Consider the following 23862-nt stretch of genomic DNA (forward strand, 5'->3'; position numbering starts at 1 on the left):
CAAAGACAGGGCAAATCTCTCTATTGGTGTCAAGAGCAGTTACTCACGGGCAACCCACTCAGGACTTTCCTATGCACGGGTAGTACTCCTTTTATCTACGGATACATGAGCTGCTTTTATACTACTTCTACGCTAGCTTTGTAATCCTATCTCTACTTGTTTCATCTCTAAAAATAATGCACCGTAGCTACGAATCCATGCGGAATTTTATCAGTAGGGACCGCTACATGTGCAGAATCTCGTCTACAGAGCTTTTCCGTATTCGAATCATATGTTTTGGACCAATCTGGACCGTTCTTCATTCTTGTTTCAGCATGTAGAATGGACCTACCTAGGCGTACCACATGGTATTTCCTGCCTACAGACCTTATCCTGCATTTTGATGTTATCAAATCATATGGACTTTGTGTGTCCAAGTAGTTCCAGCATATGGATCCAGAGTTCCGAATCGCCATAACACATGAACAGCGTGGACTCCAAGATCCGTTGTTCCTTCCTGCCTGGTTCCTGGGTACTCTATCTGTGATCTGGGATCTGTATCATGTCTTTTTGTCTTTTCCTCAGATCGGGACTCAATCTACGGTCATATCAAATTTCTCCTAGTCTGCATGGTCCTATGTCCGATTTCTTGTCAACTAAATCCCCCGTAGAAGTAGGTACTCCTAGTATGAAGGTCTTTTGACTCCGTTAAGTTCTGCTACAAACGGTTCTGTGAAGACTACCAGTCTTCTAATAGTACAATCCCTTGATATGCCAGTGCATAATAGAATGTAGAGAGTAGAACTCGGTGAAATACCGCTTAAGTCCTCTGCTCATAGTGTTCTACAGGTTTCGAACGGTCATACAGTTTTCTGACACGATCTACGGCTCTCTCTAACTGGTCTAGCTGCGCCTACGGCACATTCTACTAGCGGCACTAGCTTTAACTAGCAATTCGGGCTCACTCTAGTCCTTAATACAATAAATATCGCTCCGTAGCACTGTTTAAAGTGCAAAAAGAACCTTGTAGCATAGTCAACTAAGTCGCATTAACGGTTAACACCGCGGCTGCCAGAAATCCCAACCCCGTTCCATGTGTGCCATTTCCATCTATCAGCTAAACTACCATGATCCCACCCATTCAATTTTGAACAATTTGTAACCACTCTCATCAGCCCGACCCACACCTCCTTGTTTAACAAAGCTCTCCCTTTTGAGGACAGCACAATACGACACCTACTATTTATTTTGAACTTTTGAACTTCTTCATCAAGAACCTATACCTTTAACAAAAATAAACTCTGCTGTCAGGTTGGACCATGAATGTGTTGCTGTGAACCCAGGACAAACAGTCCATGTTCATGTCACCGTTCCCATACCAGATTGTGCACCAAAGAGGCTACGCATTTGTCGAGTTCATGATTGTCAATGCTGCCAATCGTAAATTCCTGATGTAGATATCGTTCATAAATGAATCTGGATTTAAATAGATACGCACTGCTTGGATGACGTTTTGTTTATTGCTGCTCAAGTCAGCCAAGAGCACAGTGGATGGAAAGAGGAGAGACTCAGGGGCGACCTGAAGCAAAGAAGGCAGATTGGTGTCTGAATTGTGAATATTTGAATAAGTGCTCAGAGAAATAATGGGAGAAGGACTTTCAACAGCTCCATCAAATGTGGTACGGAAGTTGACAACTTGTCACTGAATAGTGAACACAACACATCAGATAGATAGATAGATAGATTACATGGTGTGGTCCCTGAACTCAGAAGTGCTGGAACTACTAATGCATCCCTAGAGCAATCTCGACACTCTGTGGAGCCAGTAGACTCTAGGGCGATTAGCAGCCTTGTAGTAATACATGATATGAGTGTACATACTGATATACAATGGTTACCCAGTAGTGAATAGTCTAGTTCCTTTTGAGTTGATACAGCGAACGGTATTCGTTACCATGGTTACCACGGTCACTATGATTCGTCATCGATGTCAGAGTCAGACGCTCGACGTAAATCTTCCTCAACACTGTCCTCACCACTCTCTCTGCCATCTTCTTCAAACCACAACTCGTGGTGTTGTATGCAGTCTCACCAATTCTTCACCACTTTATGAACAAATTTCGCCAGTATGGGAACGAGCTGCCAGGAGTAAATGCAATGTTTAAGAAAGTGAAATGTGTCAACTTCTGTTGTAGGGGGTGATGAACAAGATGTCGTTGGCAGGTTGTCGATAAACAGTCGACGAGACTGCAATATATGTTTGTCAGCCACACACCGAAAGAAAACATGTTCTGGGGTTTTGTAGTGGCAAAAACAAGCCCAACACAAGTATCGATCTTGAATGTCACCAAGTGCTGGCAATTGCCCCGGAGACGCCTTGAAGACCCATAGAACGAAATCTCCCAACAGTAACCGTGTAATAGCAATACAATGCTTATAATTGGCGATTTTGGAGAGGTAGTGGTGGAGAAATAAGTTATGTTTTTTTGCCTTCTCTGCTCCATTTGGATCCACTGGTTCCACCCGCTCTTGAAGAAGTCTCAGGCGAGGAAAGGAATCCACATCATTCTGTAGATGGCAGCACATCGATGAGCTGACTTTGTTAATCAGGTCTTTTATAACATTGAATGTGATGTCTTCAAGTGGTGGCAAACGAACGAAGGAACCCTGTAGTGAGGGCAGTTTGAAGAGTACGAAGTCTAGATCGGCGAACCAAGAGGTACAACCTTGTTGTTGCAAATCGCTGCTCATTTGCAATGCGAGTGTGGTGAGGTGACCAGAACCAGAGACAGGTGGTGTACGGTAATGGGCACTGGGAATGATATATCAACCTCTATCCTCAAGAACAAACCAACCTATCAGTGCTATGTGTAGCACTGACAAATCAATCAATCCTCAACAATATAGCTATCCCAGTTGTGAAGAGTCTATCACCACTCAACACCCCAGAAGAATTGCAAGGGTGGAAATGCTTGTCAAAGGGTACGCTTCTTATCTCAAAAAGGGTAATACTAAAGACTAGGGAAAGCTAGCTCTTAGTTACAGCTATCTGTGCTATGCACTTGAACAGCTAGGGGTTTTGTATTAGGGTTGCTTTGGGTCCAGTGGACTTAGAAAGGAGAGTGGAAAGCTAGGGGTCCTCTGTGGACTATGAAACTCAATATGGAGACTGTTCTCTGAATAACTCTGAAGGTCTCTGAGTTCTCTGAATTGCTCGCTCTTATCCAATCTCTTATCCAATCACTGATTTAACAGGGCAAATCTAATCTCTATTTGGAGGCTATGCACAGGCAGTTGCTCCAAAACTTTCCTACACACTGGCAGTACTTGCTTGCCTTAACTACAGATAGAGGCCTGGTATATATACAATTTCTACACTAGCTTACAAATCATCTTTGGGCTTGGCTGCCCATGCTGGGTTCTTGCAGGCGATGCTATCTAGCTGCATTCTCGCTCGCTAATACTGCTAGCATATGCCTCTAACTTCGCTAGCTCTTTCCGCCAGGCATCTGCACACAGTCTGGAAGAGTCTAGCTCTTAACGTTAATGGGCAAAGTATACCACTCAAGAGTCAACCCAATATCAGAGCTACAGGAGTAGCACCAACACCAAATCAGCCCAAAAACTAGTAAACCTCCATGTAAAGTCTATCAATAACTCTACACACCAGGAAAGATTGCAAGGGTGGACTGCTTGGCAAAGGTTACGCACAAGATCACAGTCTCAATATTGTATGAAGGTCTTATGAAATCAATATGCAACTGCAAGTGTAAAACACCACAGCTACGGGGATTCTAGGGTTTGTAGGGGTTCTGTTTATTGTCCAGTGGACTGAGTGGGACTGTGAATTTCGTCTATGGTAAGACTAATTCGAACGATTGGAGACTATTGCCCTCGACGGACACGAAAACTAAGTCCTCGGCAGACACGAACGCTAAGACCCTCGACGGATCACAAAACAGTAATCAAGACCTCGGCGGCCTACGGACGGATAGTTCTCAAGTTTTGACCTCGACAGTCTCGTATAGTTCAAATCAAATCTTATTGTATCACTGCACAATGACAGGGCAAATCTCTCTATTGGGTGTCAAGAGCAGCTACTCACGGGCAACCCACTCAGGACTTTCCTACGCACAGGTAGTACTCTTTTATCTACGGATACAGGAGCTGCTTTTATACTACTTCTACACTAGCTTTATAATCCTATCTCTACTTGTTTCATCTCTAAAAATAATGCACCGTAGCTACGAATCCATGCAGAATTTTATCAGTAGGGACCGCTACATGTGCAGAATCTCGTCTACAGAGCTTTTCCATATTCAAATCATATGTTTTGGACCAATCTGGACCGTTCTTCATTCTTGTTTCAGCATGTAGAATGGACCTACATAGGCGTACCATATGGTATTTCCTGCCTACGGACCTTATCCTGCATTTCGATGTTATCAAATCATATGGACTTTGTGTGTCCAAGTGGTTCCAGCATATGGATCCAGAGTTCTGAACTCCTGTAGCACATGAACAGTGCGGACTCTGAGATCTGTTGTTCCTCTCTGCCTGGTTCCTAGGTACTCTATCTGTGATCTGTGATCTGTATCATGTCTTTTTGTCTTTTCCTCAGATCGGGACTCAATCTACGGTCATATCAAATTTCTCCTAGTCTGTGTGGTCTTATGTCCGATTTCTTGTCAACTAAATCCCCCGTAGAAGTAGGTACTCCTAGTATGAAGGTCTTTTGACTCCATTAAGTTCTGTTACGAACGGTTCTGTGACTACAAGTCTTCTAATAGTACAATCCCTTGATATACCAGTGCATAGTAGAATGTAGAGAGTAGAACTCGGTGAATTACCGCTTAAGTCCTCTGCTCATAGCGTTCTACAGGTTTCGAATGGTCATACAGTTTTCTGACACGATTTTCTGACACGATCTACGGCTCTCTCTAACTGGTCTAGCTGCACCTACGGCACATTCTACTAGCAGCACTAGCTTTAACTAGCAATTCGGGCTCACTCTAGTTCTTAATACGATAAATATCGCTCCGTAGCATGGTTTAAAGTGCAAAAAGAACCTTGTAGCATAGTCAACTAAGTCGCATTAATGGCGCAGCCACACAGTCCATCTTTTCATTACGAGCACAAGCTGGACAGATATATGCCAAGAACTTTTACAAGGATGTCACAGGGTTCTTGGACAGATGAAAAGCGAACCACGTCACCATCAAGTGGCGCCCAGGACACCAAGATATCCAAGGGAATGACAGGGCAGATGAACTGGCAAAAAAGGCAACATTGCTGGCCCCCACAGCACCAGTGGCAGTAACAAGATCAAATGCTCTGCACAGAGCAAACTTCAAAGGCAAACACACTGAGGAGTTGGATCAGAGAATGGAGAAGGGAAGAAAAAGAGGGCCACTTCTAGTGTTCTCATCAGTTTGGGCTAGTGCCAGTTTGAAACCAAACTGTGAACCGAATTGCTGAAATAGTTCCATAAATGATTCGCTGAAAAAAACCAAATATAGAACAGTTTTGGCCTGAGAAACCTTGTTTTCAAACCACGCAAACCAATCGGTCACTTGTACCTATTAGTCACAAGAAATATCACATCACTGTCACATCAAGTGATGCCATTTGCCATCATTGTCACAGAAAGTTTAATATATTTTTATTTACTCAGGAACCGCAGTTTAACCAGTTTGGGTCAGGTTTTTGGCCCAAACTGTGTCCCTGAATGGTTCCTGCCAATCCATCAAAGCCCAAACTGGTACAAACCGCGCCAAACTGAACCAAATGCGCCGACAATAACACTAGCCACTTTGCTATAGCAAATAAACTAGAGCCAAAGTTAAACCTGACAAGACAATTCCGGGAAACTCAACGAGAGGCCTTTGGAAGACTCATACAGTGTTGGATGGGACATGTGTTCACAAGCGAGTACAGAAAACGTTACAAAAATAAGAGCTTTGACTGCCAGTGTGGCAAGACTGTGCAGACTAGGGAACATATCATAAGAGAATGCAAATTATACGAAGACCACCATGATGTACTATGCGAAATATTGCAAGACATCTCACTCGCAGAAATTCTGGGCACGGTAATAACGCTGTGTAACACCACTAAATATGGCTAGTAAACACACCTCAAGCATGAAGTGCGCAAACCAAAACCACACCAAGAAGAGTATACACAAGTGTAAGGGGTGGAGGTCGGTATTCTTAAGGCTTTAGTTTTCACTAAGAGGCACCAAGAAAGATAGAATAAGAGAGGTCTTCGGTTTTATAGTAGTTTCAATCAAGGTTCTTTCACTACAAGAGTGACAATATGATTCACAAATCCCAAAATTCAATATCTGACTTTTCAACAAAGCTTTTACAAGTCTTCGCCGAAGTTCGGTTTCAAGTTCAATATCCAAACTAGACAATAGCAATCCAAATTCAATATAAGTCCAAATTGACTTCAATATCCAGAGTTCAATTCCAAGACAATATGCCAATACCAAATTCAATTGCAATAATCTAATCTATCCTTCCAAACACAGAACACCAACTTCAGTGAAGACTGGGGCAAAGGTCAAATCTCGAGCGAATCCTAGTAGGTGAACTGCATCTCCTCTTGTAGGTTGCTGGGGAAAATCCCTCTTTCCTGCCCTCCTTATATACGGTTTTTCTAATAGATAATAGTAAAAGTCCAAAATGTGTGTGAAACTGGTAAATAATAATGAAATCCCTTTCAGTCGAACAGAAACTCGCTTAATCAGGTATAATACAAGAGTTTTATGTGCTGAAGTGCCCAATCAAATATTAAACTGAATATCTGTTCCTTGTTTCCTGGTTGCGATGTAGGGACTTGACTTCGCCAAAGTACCCGACATATCCGCATTCTCCTGTTTTTCCTAGGGAACGAGTCCCTGTTTCAGGCGTATCCATTCTTCCTGTTCCTGTTCTATTCCTTTTTGGAGAAGATCTAGCCTCGATCCTAGGCCCTGTCCCCAAGGTTTCCCTCTTGAAATCAAATAACACGTGCACTTCGCTGAAGTCCGTGTTTCCTTGGTTTTCTGAGAAATTCCTATTCTTTCCGTTTTCCGTTCGTGAGAATTGGATGTTCCTTCCTTTATCCTTGTTTGGATTTCTATATCCGAGAATTCCAATATCCGAGCAGTCCAACCAGACCTCGTTGAAGTTTCAATAAAGTGTATAATAAAATCCCTATGTTCGCTATGAGCATTCCAGGAGTAAGAGGAGGCCTTCCAATAAAAGAACAAAGGTTTTTAAATGGCTGCTTCCCGAAGTTCGTACAGTTTTCTGAACTTCAGCGAAGTCTCTCATCTTTCCTAATTTTGTACATTTTGTACAGATAAAGTCTCTTGTAGAGGCTCATGCTTTAACTAGAAGTGCAGGCTCACTCTAGTCCTATTAATCCCATAATTTATAACTCATAAGTGTTAAAATTGTATAAATATGCATCTTTAAGGTCTTTTCCGATTTATATCGCGATACCGCTGATGGATCTGTCTGTAATTTCTAGGCCATCCACAAGCGACTGATCTGCCATCCGTGTGATGGCTTTCACGTCTCCATGGCCAAATTGTACGTGCCACACACCAAGACCAACAGGCTTGTTTTGTGATCGGGCACCCTGTACCGCCACTACAAGAGGTACATCCGTGACCTCTACCTTGTATAATCGTGTTGACCCACTAATTTGTTGCAGTTTCCCATCAATGATCTCCTTCCGAGTCTTAGGGTCTACCACAGTTAATGTTCCATTGCCCCATACACCATGAAAACCCTTCTGATCAAGCACTGGTAGTGACATGAGGTTCATTGTGAATGAAGGTGTATAGAGTGCTGGTATCAACAATCGCCTAATGTTTCCATCCCTTAATCGCACCTCAAATTTCGCAACTCCCTCACCTTCAGCACAGAAACTATGATCAGCCATATTCCCTGACACTGACCCCGGTTTGAAAGTCACAAATCGCGCTCGTTCAGCTACACACGTGACATTCGCACCACTGTCCAGATATGTTGGAAAGGTCGTAGGACAAGGATTGTTGGGATTACAGATAGAGGTAAGCACATAGTTGTTGAGGTTAGTACTTCGCCCTCCATTCCAGCCCCTATGTTATAGTTCCGGTTCCTGTCGCTACTAGTTTGGTCGCCCCTATTTTCCTTAACTTTTCCTTATATACTTTTTCTCGTCATTCGGGCTCCCTCAGTTGTCGTTCATCACACTGAGGTGAGCCCTAGTATTTTTCCTTAGTTATTGTCTTTCTAAATGTTCGTTATATAGTCAGACTACAACAGGTATATACAATACATCAGTTGTCGTTCATCACACTGAGTCAGACTACAACAGGTATATACAATACATCAGTTGTCGTTCATCACACTGAGTCAGACTACAACAGATTATGAGACCTGGAGCTCAGTGATTAATCACAAAAAGATCACATACCTCAACTCAGTCGCCCTAGTGCAAGCTAAACAATGTCAGCATCACAAACACCATCAATCCCAGTCTTCGTCGAGGAGAAATGTTTGACCGGTCGAAAGAACTGGATTGCCTTCAAACGGGAAGTTATCTTCCAGGTCGGCGCAAAGGGATTGGGTGGGTACCTTGATGGTACCACCGTTAAACCGACCGCTCCTCCGATTATTGTTACACCAGCCACACCAGCTACCGACCCCGATATCACTAGTACAAGCACGCCTGTGCAACCTCCACTTCCTATTTCCCCCACTCCTATTACCCCTTTATACAGTATGACACCTTCACTCGAAGAATGGAAAGCGAGGGATCGCTTTGTTGCTAGCGTCATCGTCTCCAACACTATCGACCCTGTCGCCGTAGGAATCGATAACGAACACACGACGTCAGTGAGTAACATCTGGATAGGGTTGTGTCGTGAGTTCGATGTCAAGTCGGAAGAGCTCGTAGCCATTAAGGAAAAGCAACTCCAAAACAAGAAGATGCTCAATGGAGAGGACTTCAATGAGCATATCGGATACATGCGGAACTACTGGAAAGAAGCTCGTGATGTCGGCGCTATCATGTCTGATGTTCAATTCCGTTCCATCCTACTTGATTCCTTTCCCGAAGAGTGGGACGACATCACGACAAGTGTTCCCAGTTTGTCGAGCAATGATGCAATCACACACCTCAAGTCTAGATGGATCAAACGCGAAGTGCGCCGTATTGAACGAGAGGGTGACAAAGCTAAAGTTAAGGCACTCATGGCGTCTGGTACCAAAGCTACCCCAGCTACCCGAAGCCCTAAAACCTGTGATGGATGTGGTAGACGTGGGCATTACAAACCGGATTGCTGGGCAAAGGGTGGTGGAAAGGAAGGTCAGAATCCCGCTGGATGGAAATTTGCAGCTGGGTTGGAACCTAGGGAGGAGTATGTTAAAGCTCATCAGGAATGCGTAAAAGCAAAAGCAAATGTATCAACGACGTCTACATCTCCGTCTTTACCCACAAACACAAACGCCGTTACCACCCCTGCCGACACTTACGTTCTTAACACCAACACCGCTGGTATGTCAAACCTCCCCACACTGAACGTTCCCCCTCCTGATATATACGACCTTAGTCATGACTTCATACACCCTTCCATTCTAGAGGAAGGTGAAGACATTTGGGAGAAGGAACTTGACGGGGAGGACATACACGTACCAGTAACCATTATTCCCAAATCATCCTGTAATCTCTGTGCAGCCAATAACATTTCCATCACAACTAATCCAACGCAAACATACATGGACTCTGGAGCATCGGATCACTGTTGGAAGGACAGAGCCTCGTTCACAGATTACCAAGTCGCCAATGGTAAAGGTCAGACGGCACAAGCTGGACGCTCAGGCGAGTTCCCGATACCTGGAATAGGAAATGTACAATTGAGGTCGAAAGATTCAACAAAACGACTCAACTTAGGGAATGTCAGACATACGCCAACATTTAGTAACAATCTAGTCTCCATGCCTTCGCTCGACCTAGATGGGTATCATGGTACCTGGGGAAAAGGACAAATATCTATCTGTGAACCCGGTAGCGAGACACCAGTGATGTCAGCAAAGCTTAGTGGGAAAATGTATGAATTCCTACCAGGAGAACGAGACAGAACATCCGCAAACTATTCGCGGTCACTCAATAAACCAGTAGAAATTATGACTTGGCATAGGAGATACGCGCATAATGGGGTACGAAGGATACTATGACTGGCATCGAGAAACCTTGTTGACGGGCTCAACATAACTTCAAAAGAGACCGTGGGGATGTGTGAGGATTGCCTCTATGGAAAGGCTACCAGGCGCCCGTTTGATGCAAAGGTTACACATGAAACGCAGATCCTAGAACGCATACATGTCGATTATGGGGACCGTCAAGAACACAAAGCTTAGGAAAGAAATCATACCTGATGATATGTACCGATGGTCGTTCATCGTACCGTGTACCGTATTTTCTGGGCAACAAGGAAAGTGAGACGGTGGTTGGGGCATTCAAGGAATACCATGCAATGGCAGAACGTCAAACAGGGAAGAAGCTCAAAGTAGTCCGAATCGACGGTGGTGGAGAACTTGATAACCATGCCATGCATGACTATTGTTGATTGCATGGGATTGGCATCGAACGGATTACACCATATTCATCATCAGCGAACGGAATGGCTGAGCGAGCGAATCGGACTGTTATAGAAGGAGCATGTACCATGTTAGAAGACTCAGGTTTCCCGAAGTTCCTATGGGCAGAAGTTACCTCAACATTCTGCTACATTGATAATTTCATGCCTTCCCGTCGCTTTCCTGATGACGTTCCTGCTGAGCTGTGGACAGGAAGGAGGCAAGATGTCTCGCACTTGAGGCCAGTTGGTTGTGATGCATCGGCAAAGCTTCCCGAGCGTCACTGCGACAGAAAACTAGCAAGGCAGGCGATAAAGGGCCAAATGTTAGGTTATGTGGGTAGAAGGGGTTATAGATTATGGGTTCCAGAGACAAGGGGAATCATTGAGTCGAGGGACGTCCGTTTTGAAGAGGGCACACCACATAGGACTTTGCCCGTGACTAGGCCCGATGATCCGGATGTCCACCTTGAAGCCGATTTTGATATTGAAGTCGGAAAGCCTGTAGAAATTCAAGAACCGACGTCAAAATCAACTACACCACCGTCAACAATTCCCGAACAGTCAACTATGCCACCGTCAACGATCCCTGAACTACCAACAGCTATTGTCCAAGATCCGTTGTTACCGCAGCGACTAACGCCAAAGCCCGTCGAACGAACGCTTGCTGGTAGCAGGGAGCGCAGAGTACCTGTCCAGTCAAGAGTGCATAGAGAAATGCTCGAGACAGAGGAAATGGAAAGGGACGCTAGGAGTGGAAAAAGGGACTGGGCAACGGATTCAGTCGTACCACGAGAAAGGTTACTGGATCGCATACACCAACTCATTGTTAACAGCCCTTGGGCTTTTGCATCAATCTCGTCGAAGGAATGGGTACCTAGGAACTTTAAGGAAGCAATGAAGTCTTCCGAGGTATGGATGCCCCCTATGCAAACTGAGTACGATACTCTGATGGAAAAGGACTGTTGGACTCTTGTGAAATTACCGCCAGGTGCGAAGGTAATTGGCGGGCGTTGGGTCTATGCGATCAAATGGAATTCGGAAGGAGTTGCTGTGAAGTACAAAGCACGGTATGTCGCGCGGGGCTTCACGCAAGTTTACGGCGTCGACTACGCATCAGGAAAACCCCAATTTGTGAATTCGCCCGAAGAGAGTAAAATTAGTGTTAATTAGTGTTAACTTTGATTAATGCAACGAATTTGATCATTCGCTCGGTTAGTGCGAATTAAACATCCCCTCGTAACGTTAATGGACGTTAACACTCATTCGCACGAATTTGTGTGAATTCCACTACATTATCATATGTTTGTAGGTGCTAAATGCTACTTAATTGCACATTTCTCATTCAGTTCAGTCATCATGAAGTCAAAAAATCAATGTATTTATTATAATAGAAGTATACTACAGCTACAGGAATCATAAAGTAAAATAAACCAAGAATAATGCTATTTTGCCCTCAATCATTCCTCTGATATTGCATTCACCCTTGCTATTCATTATCTGCTGCTGCAGCCTTGAGAATTGTCAGTTGCCAATCCATGGAACCAGAGGACAGGTTGACTTACATCTGATACTCCTCTAATTCAGCCAACTCAACCAGCCCTCCTATACAGGTCATTGTCTGAGGTATTTTAACTGTCAGTAAGTTTCGGGAGAAGATTTAATCACTCACTAGAATCAGACAGTCTGAATGTGCCGAATAGTCCCTGTAATTGAGTAAGTAAGTGAATAACAGTGTTAGGGATGGCTGAAGAAGGAAAGGCAGGATGGAAGGTGAATGAATGAAGGAGGGGAAAGAAGAAAGAACCAAAAAGATATTATTCTCTTATGTGACGAAGTCGTGCCCCGGTCCCGGACAGCTCGGACACTCCATGTGCCTGATAACTCGGATATATGGGCATCTTGGACCAACTTTGTAAAAAATTTGAAGTTCGTCAGTACTCGAACATTTTTACTCTTTGCACAATTTCAGACAAATTCGCGCGAATTAACACAGTTGCTCAGATCTGGGAACTTGTCAGAATTTCAATTTCTCCAGAAGCTTGTCATGCCAGGTTCTGGATCCTGACTGTTATAAGCTGGTTATCAACCACACCAACAGCATAGAAGCAGCCTTAAACTTTGTCTAAATTAACCAAAAGTTTGAGAATTTAAGAAGAATTAATACTTTTAGTTCCCACTGTAACTTAATTTAATTGACCTACAACAAATTACGACTAAGCACAGCAATAAGCGTGAATTACAAGGTTAGCATTAATTACAGCGAATTCACAATTTGGGTTTTTCCTGATGCGACAAGACTTATGGTGCTGTCGTTCGAATGGAGTCCGTCCGTATGACGATAGCGCTAGCGGTTACTCTTGGATTGAAAACTTTTCAAATTGACTTCAAGGGTGCATACTTGAACAGCCCTATCGAACACGATGTTTACATGAGGCAACCTGAGGGATTCGTAGTACCGGGAAAAGAGGACCTTGTCTGCAAGCTGAACAAGACCCTTTATGGGACGAAACAGGGAGCAGCTAATTGGTATCAGACTCTAGGACAAACTTATAGCGATCTTGGGTACTACCAGTCAAGAGCCGATCCGTGCGTACGCTCCCGGAAGACAGGACCAGAGTTTACAATCACAAACACTTATACTGACGACGTTTTTGGTGGTTCTTCAACAGATGGGGGAAGAGACAAAGCGAAGAAAGAGTTGGGTGATAAGTGGGAGGCGAGCGACGCGTCAGGTGGCGTATTGCTCGGAGTTGCGATTGTTCACGGATCCGACGGTAGTATCTCACTTTCTCAGAAGGCATACTTCCAGCGTATGCTTCGACACTTCAAACTCTCTGATTGCCATCCTCGGAGCACCCCATTACCGTCCACCATCCTCATTGAATCACCGAACCCATTACCTGAGGAAGATATGAAATTCATGGCGGACAAACCATACCGCGAACTTCTGGGATCGCTTCAGTGGGGTCAAATTTGTACTTGACCAGACTTGTCGTTTGCCGTGAATGTGTTGGCGAGGTTTCAAAATAACCCGGGGAAGTCGCATTGGGATGTGTTAGTTCATGTTGCAGAGTACGTTAAAGGAACGTTGGACTATGATATAAGGTACAGTCCAGGGGGGGATTTGAAACCGGTTGATTGGGTAGATGCCGACTGGGGAGGTTGCAAGGACACCAGACGCTCAACATCTGGCCATGTTTTCTTTATGGCTGGTGCACCGGTCTCTTGGGGATCGAAGAGACAAGCATCTGTGGCTCTATCAACGGTGGAAGCGGAATACATTGCACTCGCTAGAGCAAGTCAACAAGCTGTCTGGATGGTTTCTTGGCTAAAGGAAGTTGGAATATGTGTGGACGGTGCTGTAGCTTTACATGGCAATAATGAAGGCAGCCAAAGTCTTACAGAAAACTCAAAGCATCACGGGTTGGTGAAGCATATTGATCTTCGACATCACCATATTCGGGAGAAGGTCTCAAAGAAACAAATTTCCACTGTCGACGTGAATACGGGGGATAATATTGCTGATATTTTTACAAAGCAACTGGGGGGTCCCCAACACAAAAAGCTTGTTACATTGTTGGGATTGGACGGTGCGAAGTAGGGGGGGTGTTGAGGTTAGTACTTCGCCCTCCATTCCAGCCCCTATGTTATAGTTCCGGTTCCTATCGCTACTAGTTTGGTCGCCCCTATTTTCCTTAACTTTTCCTTATATACTTTTTCTCGTCATTCGGGCTCCCTCAGTTGTCGTTCATCACACTGAGGTGAGCCCTAGTATTTTTCCTTAGTTATTGTCTTTCTAAATGTTCGTTATATAGTCAGACTACAACAGGTATATACAATACATCAGTTGTCGTTCATCACACTGAGTCAGACTACAACATCACCATAGTACTCAACTGACTATCTACCATTCCATAGCCTGACCAATACAGTCCAGATCTGGAGGGCATGGAATGAGTAGGAGTCATAGGCGTGTCGAGCGTCGAACACATACCAGCGTCGGTAAGATCTCCGAGGGCGTATGTTTCAATTGGTGTAAATTGGGAGATGGAAGCGGCAGCGGTTGGGGTGTTGGCGTTCGTTGTGACGTTGTTGGCAGTGGAAGTGGAAGTGGATGCGCTCGGTATGGTGAAGCGGGGTTCTTTTCCCTTAGGGGCTCTCCACCAAGAAGGTGCTTTGCCCTCCTTTCCTCCCCCGGCAGCCCAGCAGTTAACTTTCAGGTGACCAGTGACACCACAATTGTCGCACATAGTCCATGGAGCTCTGGTACGAGCAGTGGTGGTGAGGGCTGTAGGATCAGAGGTTGTGGAAGCCTTGGAATCACGGTTCAAAAATAACCAATATTCCATGAGTGCGCCAGTCACTTCACTAAGCACCTTCTTTCCCTGATTTACCTGAACTAGGACAATCCAGGACGAAGGGAGGGACGCAAGGACAATGGAAATCATTTTGGCATCATCCACTCCGCATCCAGCGTCATTTGCAGCCTTTCGGAGCTTCTCAAGTGCCTTAAGATGTTCGTCAAGGTTCCCTCCATCTTCAAGTTTCGTGTTCTCAAGTCGTTTGAGGGCGATGTCTCGGTGAATCTGAGTTGAGATTTCAAATTTCGACTTCAGAAGACTCCACATCTCCATCGCTGGCATTTCGGGTCTCATTCCATGGGCATCTGGGTCGTCAATGTTCTGGTATATCAGTCCAGAGACATGACCTTCTCACCACATCCACTCCTCAATAGTAGGGGTAGTCGAGTTGAGAGGAGTAGGGGTTTGAGCGAGTAGTTGCGATGGAGAAGTGAACTGCGGCTTGAGAATTTCGCCATTGAGGTAGCCGAGCAGGCCTTTACCGCGAAGGGAAGAAATGGCATAGTCTCTGAAGGAACCATAATTCTCGATACCTTTCAACCGACGATCATCAGGAAAGGTAGGGACATTTGCGAGGGAAGAAGACATGATGACGGTAGTGATAGGTCAGATAACGAGTACTAAAAACGCAACTCTGACTGCGAATCTGTAGAATACATTGTAAGTACACATAGATCCTCAGACGTAGTGGTAACGGCTGTATATTTTACCTGTAGAATACGTTGTAAGTACACGTAGATCTACGAGGCATGATAAGTATTATAGAAAGAAGAAAGAATACGTAAATACTCACCCTCAGACGTAGTGGTAACGGCTGAGGGTGTCGAAGTAACGTAGGCAGTATAAAAAGAGATGATATTTGAAAAAGAAGGAGAACTCGGATCATGAAGAATGAAGAGAGGTATGGTACTGTAGGTGAAGTGATCGATCGGATGTCTGGACCGCATGGTATAGTAGCGTGTGCCACAGCATAACATATCCTTATCAGTTCTCAACATTATCATGTACTGCAAGAATCTCCTCCTACATGGTCAGTGAATCCAACAGATTTCTTACGTTCCTTCATCTTTTTGAAAGAAACATGATATAGGCTCAAAATGTGTGTTGTTGCTCAGCAGTAAGAAGTTGGAGGGTGTTGCTGTCGCCATCCATCATGCCAAGTAAGCTACAGTAGGTTTTCCTAAATACAAATGGTCGGCGGGAATCCAAACTTAAGCTAGATATTTTTCAAACTCCGACATCAACCATTTAGAAAATCCTAGACGATTTTTTGGCGACGGAGAGTCATCCAATATTCAAAATCAAAGCGCCCATCGCCGTCGGCAGGCTTTACATCGCCCACGTACCCTTGGGGCTTGCTCTCACTTCATCTGGAAAATCCAGATTTATTAATTAGTATGAATTAGTATGAATTAGTACTAATTAGTATGAATTCGCTAGGTTATCAAATTAATTCGTACTAATTAATACTAATTAGTACGAATTAGTGGGCATTAGTAGGTAAATAAAAAAAGACATTTCACCATATTGTATTTTACATACTTCTATTAGTACTAATTAGTAGGCATTAGTAGGTAAATAGAAAAAGACATTTCACCATATTGTATTGTATATAGTGTACTATTTTATTACTATATTATACTACATAGTGTACTATTTTATTACTATACTATAGTATACTCTACTATGATATTTTGAAGTAGAACCTAACTAATTTTACTTACTTACATTTATTAGTATTAGACTTGTCCGAAATTTTTTCAAGTCCGAAATTTTTCTAAGTCCACTATGCATACAAATATAATAGATATACTTATATATATAACATATTAAAGAGTTACAATAAGGTTATGGTAGTAACGGTGCTTATACTTATAATTTTCATTAGACCGGAATTGAACCTGGTGCTAGCAGTTATGATTGTGTTACACCGGCGGGTACCCCATATAAGCGGTAACTTGTATTTCATCAGTTCCTGGTCAATTTAGATGATTCTGGGGTGGTTTTGAGGGTTTTTCTACCCCCTGAATTCGATTTTGAGCTTATCTAATTGTTCCCATCACTCCTTGAAGAGATAGTGCTTGTACTGTGTTGAAAAACAGTGTATATCATGTATTTTAATGAGAACTGATTCAATCCAGGTTCATCTGGGATGTTTTCTAGGGTTCTTTGACCCTCTGAATCCGATTCTGGCCTTAGTTAATTTTTCCCACCATTCCCTGAATTGATATCATTGTTTGGCCAGAATTTTAACCATTCCAGCACTGTATAAGCATGGTTGATGATAAAAATATTAGAGGTGGGTAGAACTATGTATTTTTGGGTGCTGAACTCGAATTTCCAATCAGCTTGATGATAGGATGTCTCCCTACTGCACTATAAATAAATAAAATTTATTCCAAAATATCGGAAATAATATCCATTTATTTCAATGAAAACTGATCCATTTTGTGTAATCCTGGGCTGGTTTCTAGGGTTTCCTGACCCTCTGAATTTGACTATGAGGTTAGCTGAGCTCTCCCACCCCTCCCAGAATTGATACCCTGGTGTGATTCAATTTCTGACCAATCCAGCACTGTCTGAGTAAGGTAGATGATAGAAATGGGTGAGATGGGTGGTAGTATGTGTTTTTGTGTGCAGAATCCAAATTCACAATCAGATTGATGATAGGATGTTTCCCTGTGACAATATAAATGAAAATATTTTATGCCCAAATATTGGAAATAATAGATATTCAATAAAGAAGGCAAATCAAATATTGAATCACAGGGAGTTTGGGGGAATGTTCTGGATATATGTAAAGGCCTGCCTACCAATTTTTGGACCTTGAAAGTGACAGCTGACCCCCCTAGGCAAAAAATGCTAAAAAAGCGAAAAATAATACACTGCATACAGATATTATTTCCACACCAATGATACTATACCAGTAGTTAGTAATATATAGGGGGAGTAGATTCCCAAAATATGTAAGCAATTGGACAATATTGTGGTCTGTGACCAACTCTACAGAGAGCAGACCTGAGGATAAGTAATTTCATCTCAAGTTTGGCCTAGTAGTACCATCAGAATGGACTTCAACTACTGTTTTAGACCAGTGTTCTGCTTTCTTTGTAAATGTCTTCAGTGATAGAAACACTTACTACACTGTCTTCTAATATAAATCTAATTTACCCCTGTAATTCTGTGTAATAACCTATGCAAACCTTTTGCCCCAATTGCCCCAATTAGTGATTAGTATATAAAGTATGATTTTCTCTACCATTTTGGGTGATTACTTATGGAAAAACTCATATAACTTTTTGCCCAATTAGTGCCAATTAGTGTCAATTAGTGATTAGTATCAATTAATGGAAATTAGTTTTGGATTAGTACCAATTATTACTAATTATTACTAATTACTACTAATTACTACTAGTATATAAAGTATGATTTTCTCTACCATTTGGGGTGATTACTTATGTAAAAACTCATATAACTTTTTGCCCAATTAGTACCAATTAATATCAATTAGTGTCAATTAGTGATTAGTATCAATTAATGGAAATTAGTTTTGGATTAGTACCGATTATTACTAATTAGTAAAGTAGGTTTTCTCTGATGTTCTTCCTACTTACCTCAATTTGCGTTCGACGTTCGTGGTCACGTAACCTCAGTTGACATGGCCGCGATTCAGGCTTCAAAGGTGGTTATCCTTTATCAGTGTCTTCCACTTGACGGTTAATCAACACTTCTGTTCACTTTTTTCAGGATTTTTCCCTCGGTAAGCCATCAAAGATAGGAAATGTCGAACATCCAAAGGTAAGTCTTTCACACAAAGCTCTTTCGTACTACCTCAATCTCCAAGTCTAGTTTAGGCCACAGCAAAACCTGTACGCGAGGTATCATCAGACAGAGTTTGGGGCACAGACGGTGAACGCCAGGTCGTATCGTGATCCTTGTTTTGAGCGCGAACCGTTCGTTGACTCGCTTATTTATTCTCTTAGTTTGGTCCTATGGGTTTCACCCCAAAATCAATGGACGAGCCTGACAAACAGCGAACACAGAGAAACTCAGATGCCACGCAGGTCAGCTCCCATTTCGTTCCAGAGTTGCTGAACTCAACTTGAACTTACACGCGAACTAGGCGTCTGAAAAGCCTACGCTCCAACAGTCTTGGGACATTATCATGAAGACGGTAGAAAATCTTGACCAGGATTTAGTGAAGGGATATAAAGAGGACATTGATACCCTTTTAGTTTTCGTGAGTCGTCAATTCTCAAATTCAAGTCTCTTTCTCAATTTTTGAGTTTGCTGTCGTACTCGTATAGGCTGGATTGTTTTCAGCAGTCGTAACAGCCTTCACTATAGAATCATATCAATGGCTACAAGAAGACCCGCAGGATACCACGGTTGTGCTTCTCAGGCAGATTGCTCAGCAGATGGGTGGCCAGTCTACGTCTGCATCTCAACCCATTAATTTCATCCCTTCCTCCTCGGCCGTCCGGATCAACACGTTTTGGTTTCTCAGTCTCATCCTTGCACTGGTCGATGCCTTGTTCAGTCTACTGTGCAAGCAGTGGATCCGGGAGCATCAACGTCAAATAAACACCCGTACGCCAGGTCAGGCGTTAGCCCTTCACTGGCTGCGTAATCAGAGTTTCGAACGATGGCATGTCCCAACGATTCTCGCATCCCTCCCAATCTTGCTCGAAATCGCTCTCTTCCTGTTCTTTGCTGGATTATTAGAGCTGCTCTGGACCCAACATCTTATTCCTTTTGCTTTTGCTTTGGGTATCGTTGGACTCGCCGTTTCGTTTTACCTGGTAACTACAATACTTCCTGGCTTGAGTGTAATCCAACAAGTTCTCCAACTTCATCCCTTCATTCCCTACCATCGAAACGTTTTCCCGGACATGATCTTCAGCTTACCTCCAATTCACTTCATATGCCCTTACAAATCTCCGCAGTCGTGGTTTATATTCCGCCTTTGCTTTGCCGTGTGTCGTCTCCCGGGCTGCAGACAGCTTTTATACTCCTTTGCAAAGTTTCGTCCTTCAAAGGATGGCAACATTGCCGTATCTCATCTCGACTTTATGATCAACAAGAATATCACCAACCTCTTCAACTGGCAGTCTCACGATCTCAACGTCATCCAGCGGTTCTCGAGGCTACGCTATTGTCCCGACCTATACGAACTGAAGGGCCTTCGATGGTTTTTCCGAGAAACTCGAGACATGCCATCCGCGATCCCGCATCTGAGGAACGTGTTGAGACAGCTTCCTCCGCATATAGTTATGCCCTCTATATTTGATGAGTGGTTTCTACCAGTTGGTAAACCCAAGTGGACTGTATCGGATATTGATACTGCACTGGAAGATGACCGTGACGGGGATCTTGATTTGTTCGATCTCGGTGATTCGGTCGGCGACGATGATGATTTGGCTTTATTCGGTGACCGATCGTCAGCACAGAGTCTGGCTCTCGTTTCCCAGGTGCTTTCGTTCCATCACTACTTGGCTGTGTATGAGGACGCGTGGGGACCATATGACCAGGAAGGTGACCATTTGGCGAAGGGAGCTCGTGATTTGTGGGATCAAATATTGACGGCGAGAGTGTTGCCGGGGAGAGAAGGAGGGAATAATCTATTTTATCGGCCTTCCTTCCATCTCGAAGCTTTCCTCGTCCGATTGTTACTCGTTCCATCGAATTCAAAACGATGGCGCGGGAAGGTTATGGATTATTTCACACAGCAGTGGGACAGCTTGGACGATTCCTCTCAAGTCCAACTCATCGGGAGATTAACCATGTCTATTATTTCCTTCCTCGAATCGCCCGATTCCGGCCACGATGTAGGATCAACGCTTTTGATGTCCCGCTATGGGTGCGAGTTTTTCACGTATGTGAATGACAAGTTACTTGGCAACAAGGCAGCATTGCTCGGTGGCCCCATGGACGATTGGATGGAACTATCGAACCGTATCCGACACTTGAATAAGTTGCCACCGCACCAGTTTAAACCCATGCCTGGATACTTCCCTATACCCTGTGCTGAGCTTGCAGAGCTCTTGGAGGATAATAGCTTGAATCCCGACGTCCTTGGGCCAGTGTTGGATTCCTATGAGCAGTGGTGGTACAATGCGGAGGATTCTAGAAAGGAGGGACTTATCCAGACACTGTCCAATCACATAAATCAGGCTCGACTCAACACATTGAATACGGAACCGCTCCCACCTAGACATCCTACTTCTCTTATGATGTCACAACGAGGCCTCCGGTTTCTGACGTTTTTGAACGAGAAGTTGGTTGAGGACCATGCAATTCGCCTTGTGTGGAAAGAAACCACTATAGGCTCATGGGTGGACGCTCTGGAGCGTACACAAGCTTTCTGCGGATTACCAGCCGGATATTTCAAACCTACTTCGAAAAGTGGTTTAGGAATAGACTTGCAGACTAATAATGGCGAAATTGTGGTTGGGTATCCGCCAAAGACAGATACTGACGATATCAGCACTGTGGGCACGGCGAGAGGTAGTCGAAATCTCGAGGCATTGGGGAATGAAGATGGTCTTTTATCTGCGAGCGACGGAGGGTTGGATGATCAGGGCGCCATCGAGTTGAAGAGTGTACCGTTACCGCCTGGTGGTCCAACTGAATAGCAGGCTCTTGTGGTTCAGGGAAGGAATCAAGGCAGCAATGGTCGGGTTTCAGGAGAGCCTATCACGAGTGGAGATCGACAGCGTGTAGATGGAGGGCCAGGCGCCGAAAATAACGTTTAGCGGCGACGTTCTGTTGTGTTGTATGCAACCGGTTCGTGAACTGAGAACGCTTTCTCCTGTTGTGTTGACTGATATGTATTGAAGGCAGGATAGCGCGTGGGTGAACGGGTTAACGACCACAAAGACTCACAGAGTCCGTTCCCGATAAATCTAGTAACATGGCCATGCTGATAATCTATGTGCAATTATATAACCATGCATAGGCAGTCAAAGTAAAGTATGTATATATCATCGTTACACCGTGAAACCCAAACAAATGATTGCAAAGAGTACATCTAAGTAAAAACCATAACGGCGTGCCATCTCCTGCAAACAACGGTTAACGCCGCGGCTGCCAGAAATCCCAACCCCGTTCCGTGTGTGCCATTTCCATCTATCAGCTAAACTACCACGATCCCACCCATCCAATTTTGAACAATTTGTAACCACTCTCATCAGCCCGACCCACACCTCCTTGTTTAACAAAGCTCTCCCTTTCGAGGACAGCAAGCTCCGGGATGTCACCAGAGCTGACAACGGACGCGTCAGGAAACGTCTCCTCAACCGTATGATCCAGGTTCTCGTGTCTACCTGTCGTGCGCAGTGGCATGATCAACCAGAAGTAACCACCCTGGTAGTCACTTTCAGATGAAGGTCGCGTTAAAAGCCGCTCAACGCACGCTTTGATCCACCGAGAGTGGTGAGGATGGTAGATAACATCAGCTGCAAGGATCACGTCGAATCGTTGTCCTTCAAATGATGAATAATCGGGAGATTCCCAATCGAGACGAAGAACCGAAACGGGGTTAGGTCCAGGCTCGCTGGATGAGGGAGAGGAACGAGAAAAGTTGGTCGAAATGTTGACAGCGAGGTTGGATAGTACGGCCGGATGATAGTCCGTAGCTACAACTGGGTGAAATATGGGGACGGGTTGTGTCGAAGAACGCTGCTGCCGTTCTAGAATTTTAGCAGCAGTAATACTGAGAAGGCCGGTCCCTGCACCAAGTTCCAAAACTCTGGCCGAAGGCCTTCGCTCCAACATGAACACGGAAGGAACGGCGGACATCCTTTCGGCAAGCACGATAGAGCTGGCCCAGCTCTGTAAACCGACGGATGTATGGTCTACATCCGATAGCGGGGCATCGTTCAACTTGACAAGGATATCCGGATGACCACCCCGACTTGGAAAAGAGAATGAACGAGTGAGAGCGCATTGTGCGGCTTGCTCCTCATCGTCGTGGCCGTTGAAAGCGGAGAGAATAGAAATGGCCTTTTCGACCACGTTGGCTCTTGTCTCGTATTCGTCCACGTCCTCCCCGCTCTCTATTACCCAAGCATCCGAACGAGCGATGAAAGCAGTGACCCATTTGATCGCAAACGTGCGTTCGAATGGATCAGCACGTAATATTTCCACTGCCTCTTCGTCCTCTGACCCATGCTCCATCAACTGTTCTTCTTCGTCCTCGATACTCTCTTCCTCTGCGGATGCATAACCAGAATCAGGGACCGAGTCGTCATGGATTGTCTGCAAATGTTTGCGGGTGGGCACTGCGAACTTGGTTGTAAAAGAGTGGGGAGGCCAGTATAATTGGCGCAGACTGTCGAGTGCACCGGAGATGTATACGGCGGTGAATGTGAGAAGTTTTGAAAGCGGCGGGAGGTTGGAAGAAGGTGTCGATAGCGCCGTAGGCATTTTTGTTAGAATTCTAGGGGATCTTGGGAGTCTATGAAGTGAAAGCGTTACTCTAAAAAATCTATGAGTCTATGAGTCTAGAGATAAACGACGGCGTGGACGGTTGAGATCCACGCCGTCACAAGGTAATGACAGGCATTTTTGAAAGAGATGGTGGAGGTAGATGGACAAGGGGCAAAGAAGCGCCGGGAGAAAAAATTTGCGCGGTCTAGAGACGAGATAGAGATAAGATAAGGCCAATCTAATCAACACCACACCGATTTGATCAAACTAGCCAGTGTTATTCTCGGTAGATAAGGCTCTCCTGCTAGACCGTCTCCCAATCCTCACACTGGTCTCAGGTCGCCCTGACCAGGCCTTGAAGCTCGACGCGTGACGTGGCGGTCAGGTATCGGAACCAGCCTGAGACCTTGGGTTCATTTGGCACTGGGTGATCTCGATTAGTATTTCCATGGGGACTCCACGGATATTCCA

The 23862-nt window shown here is 44.4% G+C and overlaps 2 protein-coding genes across 2 annotated transcripts; one reads left to right on the forward strand and one right to left on the reverse strand.

The window, feature by feature from the left end:
- The first annotated feature begins 18560 nt into the window (after window positions 1-18560).
- On the forward strand, window positions 18561-23560 carry E1B28_001861 (uncharacterized protein). The gene is made up of 6 exons (XM_043147834.1): window positions 18561-18643; window positions 18709-18759; window positions 18811-19025; window positions 19085-19201; window positions 19269-21747; window positions 21801-23560. The coding sequence occupies exons 3-5, from the start codon at window positions 18954-18956 to the stop codon at window positions 21594-21596; spliced, it is 2517 nt and encodes an 838-aa protein (XP_043016548.1). The 5' UTR covers window positions 18561-18643; window positions 18709-18759; window positions 18811-18953; the 3' UTR covers window positions 21597-21747; window positions 21801-23560.
- Window positions 22102-23388, reverse strand: E1B28_001862 (uncharacterized protein; the record flags this gene model as incomplete). The annotated part of the gene is made up of 1 exon (XM_043147835.1): window positions 22102-23388. One exon carries the CDS (start codon window positions 23386-23388, stop codon window positions 22102-22104), a length of 1287 nt encoding a protein of 428 aa, XP_043016549.1.
- Window positions 23561-23862: the final 302 nt, after the last annotated feature.

The sequence above is a fragment of the Marasmius oreades genome, chromosome 1, assembly GCF_018924745.1.
Source record: "Marasmius oreades isolate 03SP1 chromosome 1, whole genome shotgun sequence".
NCBI lineage: Eukaryota > Fungi > Basidiomycota > Agaricomycetes > Agaricales > Marasmiaceae > Marasmius > Marasmius oreades.